At 35.1% G+C, this 16,877-nt stretch overlaps 1 protein-coding gene across 37 annotated transcripts in view; it reads right to left on the bottom strand.

The window, feature by feature from the left end:
- LOC145266600 (splicing regulator ARVCF-like) overlaps positions 1 to 16,877 on the bottom strand; it is a 494,180-nt gene that overhangs the window by 267,986 nt on the left and 209,317 nt on the right. For 24 of the 37 annotated variants that reach the window (XR_013864759.1, XR_013864755.1, XR_013864758.1 and 21 more), the window contains one exon: positions 9,913 to 10,091. The exons of the other annotated variants lie outside the window; for them this stretch is intronic. Coding sequence is in view for 16 of the 24 variants with exons in the window: in XM_080122458.1 (XP_079978584.1) it covers positions 9,913 to 10,091 (179 nt within the window). In the remaining 8 variants the exon portion in view is untranslated. The remainder of the gene's footprint in view (positions 1 to 9,912; positions 10,092 to 16,877) is intronic. 37 annotated transcript variants of the gene reach the window in all.

Here is a 16,877-nt window from a genome sequence, read left to right as displayed (position 1 = left end):
CCTGAACTATGTTCAGTTTCTGTTCTGTCTCCTCTTGGATCTTCCGACCGCTCTGTTGTATCAGTTAAGATAAAAATGAAATGTAATAAGTTCCCAGATGTACCTCTCCATCGTACAGTATATCGATACACTAAGGCTGACTGGGATAGCTTTCATACATTTATATCGGATCTACCTCTGCGTTCCATGTTTAAAAAGGATGTAGCCTCTATAGTATCAGACCTGACAGAATGGTTAATTGTAGGTATAGACCATTTCATACCCTTGAAAAAGTTCCAGCAAAAACCTAATAGTCAGCCATGGTTCTCTCCAGAATGTGTTTCTGCCATTGTGCACAGAAATAACTTTTTCCACTGCTTCCAACATAATAGATGTATGGAAACTAAAGCTGCTTTCAGGACTGCAAGCAACCATTGTAAGAAAGTAATAAAGAATGCAAGAGAGTTGTATGCTCAGTCCGTCAAGTCCAAAGTAGCTGAGCAGCGGCTTGGCTCCCACCAGTTTTGGCAAATAGCAAACAGAATCCTGAACAGAAGCGTGTGCTCCATCCTAACTATTATCAATGGACCTAAGGTAATCTCGTCAGCATTAGACGAAGCCAAACTCCTTGCCAAGAACTTTGCAGCTAATTCTACCCTTTGCGACCAAGGCCGCCAACCCCCAATATTTCCTCCTGTATCAGAAAACACACTATGTGATATACAAATATATGTATGTGATGTTGCCAAGCTAATCAAAAACCTTGATTCCAGTAAAGCAAACGGCCCTGACGGTATTCCAATTATAGTACTCAAAAAACTTCAACCAGAACTAGCGCCCATACTTACAAAACTGTTTAAACGTTGTCTTAAGGAGAATTGCTTCCCATCACTCTGGAAAATCTCATCAGTATGCCCTGTATTTAAGAATTCAGGTGATCGCTCATCCCCCTCTCAGTACAGGCCAATAAGTCTCCTGTGTGTCATGAGTAAGTTGCTGGAATCTGTGTTAAATACAGAAGTAATCAACCATCTCAGTAAAAATAACCTTCTTAGTGACACACAATATGGTTTCTGTTCTGCTAGATCTACAGCAAATGTGCTTACAGTTATATCTCATAGGATTAGCGAATCTCTTGATGGAGGCAAACTTTCTAGGGCAATTGTTCTTGACATATCTAAGGCCTTTGATAGGGTATAGCATAAAGGTTTACTTTACAAGATCTCTAGCTACGGTATAGCTGGAAAAGTCTTCTCAATTATTAAATCATTTCTCTCTGATAGGTTCATAAGAGTAGTAGTTGATGGGCAAAAATCAGAAGCTCACAGTATAAATGCTGGAGTCCCTCAGGGGTCCATCCTGGGCCCAACTCTTTTCCTGATCTACATTAATGATCTCCCAAATCACATCCTTACATCATTCGTAGACATTTTTGCTGACGACACTACCATCTATGGTAGCACATCTAAGACAGTAAACAACCAAGTTCTCTCCGATTCTCTCTCCTGATCTGGAGCATGTGGTATAATGGGGAAAGGAGAGGCTGGTTACTTTTAATGCATCTAAAACCAAGCTCCTCTCTTTACATCATCAACATTCTGATCCACATCTGGCATCAATTGAAATGAATGGCTCTCGTCTTGAGGAGGCCTCAAGTTTTGACAAGCTTCTAGGCTTGACCTTTACTCCTGATCTTAAATGGAACTCGTACATCAAATCTGTTGCTAAGGCCGCTGGAAAAATGGTCAGATCATTCTCTCGATCCAGTAGATATCTCACTGCTGATGCAATTCTCTATCTATATAAGAGCCAGGTACGTCCAAGGATGGAATATTGTTGCCACATCTGGGCAGGAGCTTCTAGAAAGGACTGGCCTACCTTGATAGAGTTAAAAAAACTCTTCGTAACCTCGTAGGAGATGTCCTTTTCTCTTCCCTGCAACCTCTTTCTCACAGAAGAGATGTTGCGAGCCTGTCTCTGCTGTATCATTATTTTCATGGAATGTGTTTGACTGAGCTTCAGTCTATGGTCCCCCTTCAAACTTTCACAAGAAATACCTGTTTAGCTAAAAACACTATCAATAATTCCCCCCACTCTTTATCTGTGCCTAAACCTAAACATAGATTCCATGATCAAAGCTTCTTTCTTAGAACAGCATGCCTGTGGAATTGTCTTCTGTTTTTCTGCTTTCCAGCTGGCTACAATATGGTTGTCTTCAAGTCTAACGTAAACAAGTTCTTGATTAGCCATTCCACTTGTTGACAAATTTACCGAATTTCCATTTACTAACGATTACTATATTGTCCTACTGTACACTCTTTAACCCTTATCCTCAAGTGGCCTCTTGCCCTTGATAAGTGGTGATGCCTATGTAAAAAAAAAAAAATATATATATATATATACACACACAAACACAACCATATATAATGCAAAATACAAATATATATACACACACATTCATACATACTGCAAAATACAAATATATATACACACACACATCCACACATATTGCAAAATACAAACATATATATACACACACATATACACACACATCCATACGTACTGCAAAATACAAATATATATATACACACACATCCATACATACTGCAAAATACAAATATATATATACACACACATTCATACATACTGCAAAATACAAATATATATACACACACACAAGCATACATACTGCAAAATACAAATATATATATACACACACATCCATACATACTGCAAAATACAAATATATATATATACACACATCCATACATGCTGCAAAATACAAATATATATATATACACACATCCATACATGCTGCAAAATACAAATATATATATACACACATCCATACATACTGCAAAATACAAATATATATATACACACACATCCATACATACTGCAAAATACAAATATATATATATATATATATATATATATATATATATATATATATATATATACACATACACACTACCATACAAACTGCAAAATCTAATATATAAAAGGCAAAATGTGTGTACGCATTTTTTGTATATCCGGCAAAGGCTTCTTGAGGGGGTTCTCCGTCAGCTTACTACTTTTTAGAACTTTTTATATATACCGTCTATCGTTATATCTAGGATTTGCAAATGTGCGTCACATCTAGATTTATTTACATCAAATTTACAAAATTCTTGCTATTTCGGCCCCTCTCGTGTGTGTTTGTTTGTTTTGTATAAAAGTGAAACTAATCTGAAGCGAAGACAGGTTTCCCGGCATGAGGGCCGGGAACATCCATGCAGGGGAAACAAACCCCTTATATCAGACAATTGCTATCCAATTTGGACGATCGCCTTTTTTTGGGGAGCTGGTTTTCTCCCCCAACATCTTGGAGAAACAAAACCAGCCAAAGTTGGGTTAAAAACTGCCTCGCAGTAAAAGTTAACTGCGGGATTTCTATTTGACCTTATTAAATTCATGCACCTATTTTAATACTTACATAAATTCAAACTTTCTTTTGTTATTCTCCCTTGCTGGCTGAGCGGGTAAACGTGTTCGTTTTTTTTTTTTCGCACTTTATTTTCCACCTTCGCCTCAAGGCTTCTGGTTCGATCCTACCTACCTATCAAAACTTTTTTTTTGTTATCTACACCCCCTCTCCCAACACACACATACGGACAAACACTTGGGCAACGTCGGGCACATACACACATTCCCAACCAAACACATACACACATTCCCAACCAAACATATTGCAAAATACAAATATATATACATACACACACAACCACACATACACACACAACTACAAATATGTACACACAGAATCATACATACTAAAAAATACACATATATGCATATGCAACTACATATACTGGAAATATATACACATATACACACACGCAGGCAACAATAAATACTGAAAAAAAAAAACCAAAAAAAAACTAATATACCCAGTGAACCAAGTGCAAGAGAGATTCAAACAATTGCACTTAAAAAGACGGTTAGAATCTTAAAACAATCTTTTTAAAATGTATGAGAGTGGGTGAATGTCGACATCCAGTAGGATGCTCCATCTGCAGTTTAAACAAAATATGAACATTTTAAAAATACACACACATACGCCCAATAGTAATATACACATATATATACACACACAACTACACTACATATATACTCTCAAATTCACACAGAAATAGAATCACAAACTTACAATCACACACACACTATATATATATATATATATATATATATATATACACACACTAGCAAAAGTACCCGTCGTTGACTGGGTTAAAAAACAGCCTACAGAAAATGGACTCTGATTTATGAAAGTATGATAGGTTATGAAAACGAAGGGTTGTAAAGAGGTAGCTTCGAATTTGGGCGTATCAAAACCAAAGCAAAATATGATGAAAGTAAAAATAAAATAGATAAACCCCATAATTTATTATGCCATACCTGTTCACACTAAAACACTGATCACAATATTCTGTGGATCTATATTAAAAAACCTTGTTAAACTTTGTGACATATTTCCATTCTATGGAGGTCAGGTGCGAATGAACACCCCATAATTTTATTATACCATATTTCTTCAAACTGAAACATAATTATCAAAGTATACTTATGCAGATAGATATGAAAAGCCTTTATTAAAGTTTGTGCCTATTTCCATTCTATGGAGGCCAGGCGCAAACGCAAACCCCACAATTTTATTATAACATCCCTATTTTAGTTAAAACATACTTATCAAAGTATTCTTATGTACATCTATATCAAAAACACTTGTAAACGTTTTTTTTTTTTAATTTTTTTATTTTCATACTTTGTGGACCAGGCGCGAACGCAGACCCCACAATTTTAATGAACCACTGTTCTGCCAGATCAAAAATACCCATTCCTGTGTCTTGATACATCTTCTATCATTATATGTAATCAGTTTTTTAAAATAGTCAACCATATTGGAGCCTATTCGTGACCACACACACACACACACACACACACACACACACACATTCAGCTTTATATTATAGATATATACACCCATACACTAGGTAACTAAAAAGTTCTGTCTATTGTTTTTTATTAATTATTACATGAAATTAAAAAAATAAATGAAATGTGTGTAGAAATTGTTTGCAAATTCAGACAGTCCAACGTAGGAACAGCAAATGTTATAACTGAAGCTAGGCATGGTGTGCTTTGTTTTTATAAGCCGGACAGCTGCGAGATTAATGAAGTTTCTAGAGATCTCGTTTAGGGCTTTGCTTTCCTGCCAGCATGCCGCATCTTTATTCAATCAAGTGCTTACCAGTAATGGAAAAATGGGTTCTGTGCAAAACTCCCAAGCATTCCAGACATTGGGTGTTTCTTCAGGATGCTGTCCTTCACACCGCAAGACCGCCTTGGCACCCACAAAACAAGATTATGCTTTATGTCTAGTGGACAGGTCGTCATTTTAGACCGCTACCAATGTGCCAAACTGTCACTGGAGACATTTGCTCGCAGCAGTTGCAATGTATGCAACAGGCACTGCATCAGAAGGAACCAGCACTGGTGAATCGCAAAGGTGTGCTCTTTCTCCATGACGATGTCAGGCCAGTGGTCAGGGATACTATCCAGCAACTTTGGTGGGAGACTTTGTGCCATCCACCTGACCTTGCACCCACCCAATTACCACCTCTTCCACTCCATGGATAATCATCTTTGTGCGAAATCCTTCATCAATGAAGCAGATTTGCGCCATCACTGACTGTTTTTCGCATCCAAAACCCTTTAGTTCTATTGGAAGAGGATTGAATAGCAAAATTGGCAGAAGGTGCTGGATTCTGATTACTTTGAAAACTAAATATACGTTATACATACTGTGAAGTGTTTTCTTTTTTCTTTTAAAAACAGATTTTTGGTTATATATATATATATATAAAGCTGAATGTGTGTGTGTGTGTGTGTGTCTGGTCACGAATAGGCTCCTATATGGTTGACTATTTTAAAAAACTGATTACATATAATGATAGAAAATGTATCGAGACACAGGAATGGGTATGTTTGATCTAGCAGAACGGTGGTTCATTAAAATTGTAGGGGCTGCATTCGCGCCTGGTTCACAAAGTATGGAAATAAATTTAAAAATTAAAAAAAAAACGTTTACAAGTGTTTTTGATATAGATGTACATAAGAATACTTTGATAAGTATGTTTTAACTTAAATAGGGATGATATAATAAAATTGTGGGGTCTGCGTTTGCGCCTGGCCTCCATAGAATGGAAATAGGCACAAATTTTAATAAAGGCTTTTCATATCTATCTGCATAAGTATACTTTGATAATTATGTTTCAGTTTGAAGAAATATGGTATAATAAAATTATGGGGTATTCGTTCGAACCTGACCTCCATAGAATGGAAATATGTCACAAAGTTTAACAAGGTTTTTTAATATAGATCCACAGAATATTGTGATAAGTGTTTCAGTGTGAACAGGCATGGTATAATAAATTATGGGGTTTATCTATTTTATTTTTACTTTCATCATATTTTGCTTTGGTTTTGATACCCCCAAATTCAAAGCTATCTCTTTACAACACTTCCTTTTCATAACCTATCATACTTTCATAAATCAGAGTCAATTTTCTGTAGGCTGTTTTTGAACCCAATCAACGACGGGTACTTTTGCTAGTATATATATATATATATATACACACACACACGTTTAATTATGAAAAAATATATATACTGTTAATGTACATTTCAATAAATTTTTTTCCAAATTGCGCAATTAATCTCAATAAAATGAATTTACATGTTCAGAGCATATATATCAGAAGTCAACATACCAAACCAAAGATGCATTTAAATCACACTCATTTTATTTTATTTTATTAGTATAATTTGTCTTACACATGTTGTGTTGAATGGTGGAAATTCATCAAACACCTCATCAGAGATAGATTTATTTTCCTTGGAAAAAAAAAAGACTCCTTATTTTTTTTTCTTGGTTTAAAAAGGATAAAAATTGGAAGAAAATAGAAATCCTTAAAAGCCATATATCTTTTTTATCTTTTTTAAACCAAGAGAGGAAAAAATCTACAACTGTATTTTTTTGGGGGGGAACATAAATCTGTCTCTGATGAGTTGTTTAGTGAATTTCCACCATTCAATGAAACCCGTGTAAGACGAATTATACTAACAATAAAAGGAGTGTGATGTAAATGCATCTTCGGTTTTGTATGTTGACTTACAAAGCATTATATATATATATATATATATATATATATATATATATATATATATATATATAGATTACTTCATTTAATCATATAAATTAATATACAAAGTTATAATTTTATGCATAATTTTTTCAGTATTTACTTCAACAGTGCTCAATACATAGGTAGAGCTGGGTAGTAAATTATGAAAATAACTATGGCAATTAAGCTACACAGAATATTCCGCGTTTCATTCTTATTCCACGTTTCATTCATTGTGCCTGACGAATTCTCACGAGAATGAAGTGTCGAATATTCTGTGTAACTTAATTCCATATATATTTTCATAACTTACTATATATATATATATATATATATATATATATATATATATATATATACACACACACACACACACACACACTAAATTAAAGGTATTCAAGAGAGAAAACTCGTGAATTTAATGAGGTTATTAAGATTGCTCAATAAAAAAGAGCAAGATATATTTTTATTGATATAGACAAATTTATGTGGTCGCTACACTGGACATGGTAATGTTTCGCACAGGTGCCTTAAAGGCATTCGAGAGCCGGACTTCTTCAGTGAAAGATTTTATTAAGTCGCCATATAAGGACTTGTGATCTTGACTGATTAGCATGTCCAGTGTCATGACCATGTAAATTTGTCTAATATCAATAAAAATATATCTTTTTTATTGAGCACTCTTAATAACCTCTTATCAATAAGAATATATTTCCGTGAAAATATTCTTTGTTCACTTAAATTTCCTTTTCATATATAGCAATCCTTATTTAATAAGCTCAATGTAATTACAGAGCATATAATGAATGAATAACAAAGTTTTATTCCAAATTTAATAATGTTGACCATCTTACAATTTATTCCTTTAATTACAGTGACACTGACAATTCTTGACAGTATCTGTTTCATAGCACAAAATCAATCAATTATTATATCAATCAGTGAACACACACACACACATTTCTGTAGAAATATATTTTCTTATATATCAATCCTTATTTAAGAAGCTCAATGTAATTACAGAGGAATATAGGGAATAAATGACAAAAAGTTATATTGCAAAATTCATGATGTTGACCATCTTATAATTTATTCCTTTAATTCAGTTGACTTATACAATTCTTGACAGTATCTGTTTCGTAGTGCAAAATCAATCAATTATTATATCAATCAGTGAATCTATTATGCCCTTAACTCATCAGAAGAAATAGCAACGATCAATACGTCAAAAGGCATTGAAATATGATTTGACATGGTAAAAATCCGAAAATTGGAAGAGAAGCTGCAGATACCTTTATATTTTTCCATTATGCCATATTGAATTTTTATCAAACAAAGTCATTAAATCCAACTATTCGTACTAACAATTTTAATTGTTTTATTTAATAATCAGCAAATTTATTAATTCTAAGTTGTGTATACATACTTATGAAAATAATATCAACAAATTATAAACTATTATACATGTTTGTATATACGAAACAAAACAAAAAAAAAAAAAAGAAAAAAGAAAAACGATTGATCATTTCGGTTAGTTATCATAACTAATCAATTGATCCGAATTGAAAACCATACATAATTCAAATCTATTAGTTATTTAAATTAGCTATTACAATCAAACTTATCAATCCTTACAATTTTAATTTTTAAAATCATACAATTCAAATATATATATATATATATATATATATATATATATATATATATATATATATATATTTCTGTAGAAATATTTTCTTATAATATATATAAATCCTTATTTAAGAAGCTCAATGTAATTACAGAGCAATATAGAGAATAAATGACAATGTCATTTATTCTCTCTTTCTCTCTATATATATAGGGTGAATTAGACCTGGAGTCTAAAGAGCAGAGTTTATTTTAATGTATTAATACTTTTAAAAGATCAGTGCCCATAGTACAGTAGATATATAATAAGCTCAATAGGTATAGGTATCCTAGAGCTATATTAATGAATACTTACAACAAAAATGCTAGTTTTATTTTGGTGTCTTAAATTCCATGCCCCCCACATTTTTGCTGATGATGTTCCAAGATAAAACCTTTGTGAATTATTTTCAATAATTATTTAAATTTTAATTAAAATGAACATCGTCTCCGAAACGATCGTACACTCAAGTTGATTTTGTTTGTTTTTCCTTTTGAAACTGATTGATAATTCACAATTATTAATTTTCTTTTTACTCATATATATATATATATATATATATATATATATATACACACACACAAAACCATACAAACAAATATAAAACACATGCATAAATGATACATACATTTATTCACACATACAGAGTAGGAAACAGCAACTAGCAACTATGAATACATTTCTCCAAATATTTTTATATATTTATACACATGCAGATGGATGCATAGTCGCCAACCCCATAACCACTCCCGGCCGCAATCATAAAAAATAAAAATCTAACTACAGCCAAGCAGAAGATAAAAGAAAAATAAAAACCCTTAAGCCAAAAGAAGTTAATTTGTTAGCAAAAAAAAAAAAAAAAAAAAAAAAACACGGCAAAAGTTAGCACAGATTTTAGTAAAGAAATTCTCCAAGTCTTCGGGCTATTAGTGGCAGATCGTGGAGGCATCTAAGAGCAGCAGCAGCAGGAAGACGGAAAAAGAGCAAAGTGCCAGCAAGTCAGAAATAAGGACCAATTCCGTTGAGGGTACTCACAAACAAGAATCCAAGAGGTGTGAACTCATTTTAGAATCCTGCTCACCCGGATCCTCATGATCATCGGAGAGGGGCGAGGACACAAAACCTGGGGAGTCGTGATAGTCTGGCCGGTGCCAGGCATAGGGATCGTCATTAGCCGCACTCGTCATGCTGGGAGTGCCAGTGTTAATTCTACACTGAAAACACAAAGGGTGAAGAGACAACGGTCGACAGTTAGTAGGAGAAACACAAACAATCGGGGGAAACAAAGCCACAAGCTTCGGAAACCTTTGCGCAAAAAACAAAAAAAGTTTGTAACATAAATGTTTTCTTTTTGTAAATTACATTTTTGAGTTTTTGAAATCAGGATGGATTATTCTTATTGATTTAAATGTTCTGACTATTATTCTCAGCTTAGATGTTATTTTCACAATGTTTCGGTCAATGTAACCTCTGACCATCATCAGGTGTATCTACAAATACTCGTCGGCGTAGTGGATAAAGTACTTGGTGAACTTTAGTTATAAAATTACACCCTTCTGGAGGTTGATGGTTCAATCCTCATGACAGGGCGACACTCAAAATACAAATTGCTTAGGACTCCTACTCAGTTATGCTACCCTCATGGATTAGTAAATGTTGTGGTGGCACCCACTCATTTACATATGTGGATAATATTACACATAAATAGCAAGACTCGGTTAGTCTGAGTGTGTGTTAACCAGAAGCCACCGAAGGCCGAGCCGAGAGCAGATATGTTTTCCTGCCAAGACTCTCTTACTTGACAACCATTATGTAAATATACTGTAAATATACTTTTCCTAATACACTTCTTATTGATCTACCTTTGTTTGTTAAGTCTTCATTTGTATTGCCTTATACGTTATTTGGTTCAACCTGCAAACATAACAGTTGGCGACGAAGATGAACGTCAAACATAACAGTAAACAAGAAGGTTCCATTTGAAATTTTGTGCAGATTCCCGAGTTCAACAGAAATGTTCCCAGAGTTCAACAAGATACCCTTGAAGAAAGTCGGAGGTTACATTGACTAAAATGTGAAAAAAGCTTTTGCAAAAAAAAAAAAAAGTTTGGAACAAAAAAACTTTTTTAAATTGTCATGAATATTATGACTGTTGAGTAGTAAAATAATTTTGACATGTTGATATGATGGGGTCATACCGTATGACTGAAGGTCAGTTGTGGACGACATGGCTTGTGAATGTGACAGTGATTTGGGGTTGGCTTAGTTGTTGCTGGAATTTTAAGAAACGGTAAAGGACATGTAAGGCCTGGAAAGATATCCTTTTTTTCTTTTATACAGGGTGACCCCTCCCCCCCCAAAAAACGGGTCCCTTGTACACTATGTGATATCTCCATTATTTATTCACCGATTGCCCTTATTTTACAGGACATGGCAGAATCAACGACTGTGAGTACACCAAGACCCCAGTGGGAGCTGGGACAAAGAATACACTGTGTTAAATTTTACTACAAGACAGGCTCATTTAAGAAAACCCAGGACAGTTTTATGCGTCAGTTCAAATGTGAAAAGGCTCCATCCAAAAGCAGAATTCAGAACTGGGTGGACCACTTCAAGAAGTATGGGACCGTGGAGAACCTCAACGCTGCCAGAGAGAACCGTCCAAGCCACTTGAGACGTCCCAAGAAGCGAACAGCTAAGCTGGTAGAAAGAGTGAGAGAGTCTCTCCAGCAGAGTTTGAAACACTCTGTGCGTAAGTGAAGTCAGTCCCTCTGTATGTCCTGTAAGACTTGCAGAAGAGTGCTGGTGAACGATATCAGGGCTTACCCATACAGAATACAGATGCTGCAGACCCTTACAGCCTCAGACAAGAAACAGAGGAGGGCTATGGCAGTCAAGATGCTCGAGGAGACACCAAGTTTCCTTAACCTCCTTTGGACCTCAGATGAAGCCCACTTCCATCTTGATGGAAAGGCGAACTTCAAGACAAATGTCTTCTGGGGGTCCTCCAGACCCAATGAAGTAGCCACCAAGCCCCTGAACTCTCCTAAGTGCACGGTGTGGGCTGGAATCTCGGCCAGAGGCATCATCGGACCAATCTTCATCGAAGAATCTGATGCAGCAGTGACAGTCACCAATGAGCGGTATGTGGAGGTCCTCAAAACCTTCAAGAGTGAGCTCCAGACCATCTACCCATCGCTCATGAGCAAGTTCTAGTTCCAGCAGGACAGAGCAAGTTCTCACACCTCAAACCTGTCCTGAGATTGGCTGAAAGAGAACTTCGGAGGCCGAGTGATCAGTCTCAAGACTGTTTTTGAGTGGGCACCCCATAGCCCGGACCTAAGCCCCCCCCAGATTTTTTTCTTTGGGGCTATCTTAAGGACAGAGTTTACGCAGGGAAACCCAGAACCATCATGGAACTCAAGGAAGCCATCAGGGAGAAGATGAGAGCCATTACCAATTCGGTCTGTAAGAACGTCATGGACAACTTCGTGCTGCACCTCAAGAAATGCACGGAGCTAAATGGAGGCCAACGGAGAAAAAAAGGCCAAAGACCCTAGTGTTTTGATGTGATGTTTTGAATATAATAAACTAGTTATGACCAAAGTTTCATTTCATTCGGACAAAACACTAAGAAATGGGGCCTAATTAGTTGGGGTCACCCTGTATTAATGGCTCATCACTTACCAAAGCCCAGGGACCACTCAAGGATAATGGTTAAAAAGATTGTCAGTTTCAAAATGATAGCCACAAAGAGGGATTGGAAAGAACAGGTGGAATAGGAATTGATTACCCAAGTGAACAGCTCAACAAATATTTGTTTACATAAGACTTGAAGTCTTGTTGTAGCCTGTTGAGAAGCAGCATCAAAGTACTTTGGTTCCACAGGTGGAAAGAAACATTGATCATGGAAGTTCCATTAGGTTTTTGGTACAGAGAGAGATGGAAAGAAATTTTTGCTGTGGTTGTAGTATGGTGAGTGTTTGCTATAAATGTTTCATGGGGGAAGAGGGAGCAGAGATTGGAGCTCAGTCGACCACATACCATAAACGTAATAATACAGTAGAGAGAGGCAAGCAGCATTTCTTCTGTATGAAAGGGGTGATAGGGAAGAGTATAGATCATTCCCTACTATAAGAAAGAATACTCCAAGTGAAACCTCCAGATATGACAGAAACCAGCTGAAGATGGTCCGATGAGCGGAACTGAACAATATTATTAAGATGAACAAACCGAGCATGCAGGGATCTCCTCCATGAGTGAAATATTTACTTTCACCATGACTAATGTTTGTGCAAAATTTAAAAAAAATTCAAGAAGTGGTTATTGAGAAAAGTGCAAACATACAAACTAACGATTTTTGGGTAATTTTACCCTTATAATGCCCTTAGGAGGGGTGGGGTAATCAGAGTTATTTTACCCCTATGTGGGGCAACCAAAGTTATCCTGGAAAATCTGTTCTGGCAAAAATTTACTTTCACCATGAATAATGTTTGTGCAAAATTTTTAAAAATCCAACGTGTGGTTATTGAGAAAAATGTAAACAGATGAACAGGAATGAATTACCAGGTTCAATATTTCCTTTGTTGGGGGACCAATAAAATATAGTTTAATAGAAAATCGGTGTTGTGTTCTACATAAATATGCCAGCTACTCTAGCAAAGAGTCAAAACATCTTCAGCCTTGACCTTAAGCAAAACATGGTGAACGACATGGAACATCATCAAAATGTATTAAAGATAAATGACATTATTTGGTGCTGTGACCAGAATCCATTGTATTATTTGGATTATTCAAACTACTGTTCTTATTTTGAGTGTTATTTTCACATTTTGAACGATGGAACTTTTGATCTTCTTCTGATATATTTTGTTGAATTCTGGGAATTTTTCATAAAAAAATCTGCATCTTTGATCTTCTTCAGGAGTATGTTGCTGAACTTGGGAATCTTTTTGTCTAACTTGAGAATCTGCACAGAACTTCAAACGGGACCTCTTCTTTAATCCACCAGGGTAGCATGCTCTCGTTCCATCAGCCATGGCCAGGTGGAAGTCTTAAGTAATTTGCAATTGTATTTGGAGTATCTTCCTACACCAAGAATGGAACCTTCAACCTCCAGAATTGAATTTTACCAAGTACTTTACGCCATAGGCCCTTGCGGACAAATTGGTTATTTGTTTGTTAAATGGTATAAGCTATTGCTTTGTGTTATTATGGTCAATGCGGTCATATTGGCGGCATACACACAATAATAATTTGTACAAAACAGTGTTGGTGTACACCATTGCTTCAAATGAAACAGATCACTCATGTATGTATCACAGTGTGAAGAATAGTTAACATTTATATATTTATAAATTTGAATTAAAAAATTAGGAATTATATATTTTTCCTATTTAAAATTTTTTTTTTCAATCTTTTGAGATGAGGCTTCATTCTTTTTGTGGACTGTTAATCCTCATCTTCATAGTTGTTGTTGTTGTTGTTTCACCATGTTTCGGCAAACTCATCCTCTGGCCTTCTTCAGGTGATTAACCATGATGAGATATGAAATGCTGAGTCTTGCATCTGTATCCCCAGTAATCACTGCCTTCCATAGTTGTTGTCGTCTCACCAGGTTTTGGCCAACTAATCCTCTGGTCTGCTTTGGGTAGGATTTAAACTGCTATCTTCAGACAATGCTCACCTGGAATCCATAGACTCAATGTCTCTATCGACTACGGTTCCAGATGAGCATTATCTGAACATAGTGGTTTCAACCCTATGCAAGCAGGCCAGAGGATGAGTTGGCCAAAATGTGGTGAAACAACAACTATGGAAGGCAGTAATAATTACGGATACAGTTACAAGATTCAGCATTTCTATCCCATCGCAGTTAATCACCTGAAGAAGGCCAGAAGAGGAGTTGGCTGAACCATGGTGAAACAACCTCGATCTGTGGAGGAGAAATCTTTCTAGACTGATGCTATTTTTATTTTTGTTCCTATCCAGATTGCCCCTTTTTGGGGAGGTGAATTTTCTCCACATTAAAAACCGACCTTGCATCTAACTCTGCCCTTGTGGGGAGGCAAGTAAATAGAAACAACAACTATAAAGATGAGGATAACAGTTGGCCAAAGAATGAATACACAAATGCAAGAATGTTTAATACTACTTGGCAATTGTCTTTTTAGATGAGGATTGATGATTTGTATCATTCAGATTAGAGTTCTCATCTTGAGTGTTATTTTCATAACGTTTCAGTCGACGTAACCTCCAACCTTCTTCAGGTGTTTAAATTAGTCTTTTAAATTTTACTGGTGAAAATTACTAGGTTAACTCAGTTATAGGGTATGATTGATATTGGTTGACCTTAGGGTCGACTGTTCACCGATATTTAATTCTACACTGAAAATAAGAGAAAAAGGATCGAGAGACAACAATCAGAAATGAGGAAAAAAAAAAAAAAAAAAAAAAAAAAAAAACAACAAAAAACAAAACATGCTTCTATAAATCCACAGCAGAACAAACAAAAACAACAAGTGCTTAAAAAAAAAAAAAAAAAAAAAGAAAAAAAAAAAAGAAAAAAAAAAAAGAAAAAAAAAAAAAAGAAAAAAAAAAAAAGAAAAAAAAAAAAGAAAAAAAAAAAAAGAAAAAAAAAAAAAGAAAAAAAAAAGTGGCCTGAGGATCAGTTGTGATCCTTTTTTTGGGGAAAACAGATAGTCAATTGGTTATGCTTGATCATTTAACAGAATTGGTGGTGGTGGTGGTGGTGGTGGTAGGGATTAGTTGTTGCTAGAATCTTGATGTAGGTAGATGCCATGTTGGGTACGGAAAGATAGGGGGCGCTTAGATCTGATGGAAGTGACAGTAGTGTGACAGTATGGAGACCGATTATGCCAGAAAAGGTTATAATAAAATAAACTCTTAGTTAAGAAAATGGCGATCAAATAATTAAAACGAATAAAGTTATTTAAAATCGTCTCTTTCTTTAGGAATTTTAGAATATGCATTCGTGCGTAAGTCTGCCAAACATGTCCATACATCTCATGCTTGCCGCAAACCATAATATTTTATATAGAGTATCAGTAAAATAAGTGACGACGTAAAAGTATATAGTGATGTATACAGTTCGAAGCCTAATTGATGTATTACCCTTATTCAACTGGGCACTTTTCTACAGGGAGGGGTCGCTTTTTTCACCGATATTTTCGAAAGTCATCCCCTCTTTTTGATTGACTAGCCTTAATTTAAACCTTTGCCACTTCCTGTTTGGCGATGGACGCAACGTCAAACACGTTACATTCTTTTTTTTTTTTTCACATTCTTTTCCTCCTTTGCGGTATGGGTTCGAGCCTGCCTGTCTACCACTAGGTGTGTCAGAAATTTCGTGAAAAATAGTGAATAATTCCACCCCGTCTTTCCAAGCTTATAACTCCTCGAAAAATGTAATTCAAGCCCTATTTTTTTTTTTTTTTAATTAAAGGAGCAAGAACCAAGGTTTCATTAAAAAAATAAAAATAAAAAAAAACAAAGAACGTGGTTTAAAAAAAAAAAAAAAAGGTTTTAAATTTCGTACTTTACAGGTAAATTTCTAAAAAACACTACTTTTTTGTTTTGTTTTAAATTTGAATATATTATTTATTGACCTTTTCTCTTCAATTTGTGATATATAAAACTTTGGTGAGTAAATTAATTATTTACTTTTTAATAGACACTTGTCGTTTTCTTGTTTTATTGATACACACACACACACACACACACACACACACACACACACACACACACACACACACACACACACACACACACACAGTGGAACCTCTAAATACAAAAGATTCTGCTTACATGATGTGAAAAAATTTTGTTTTTGTCCTTGCATACGAAAACATTTTTAGGATATGAAAGATATGAATGACAGACTATCTTTTAGGCATATATTATATTGTTTTATTGTTTTATTGATATTCTTTATAAGCTCTAAAACAATTTGTTGAGCTTTGCATTATCCCGATAAGTCT

This window comes from Euprymna scolopes, chromosome 41 (genome assembly GCF_053919585.1).
Source record: "Euprymna scolopes isolate OS-2025 chromosome 41, ASM5391958v1, whole genome shotgun sequence".
Classification (NCBI taxonomy): Eukaryota; Metazoa; Mollusca; class Cephalopoda; order Sepiida; family Sepiolidae; genus Euprymna; species Euprymna scolopes.
Note: the sequence above shows the minus strand (reverse complement) of the source record. Positions and strands in the feature narration are given on the sequence as shown.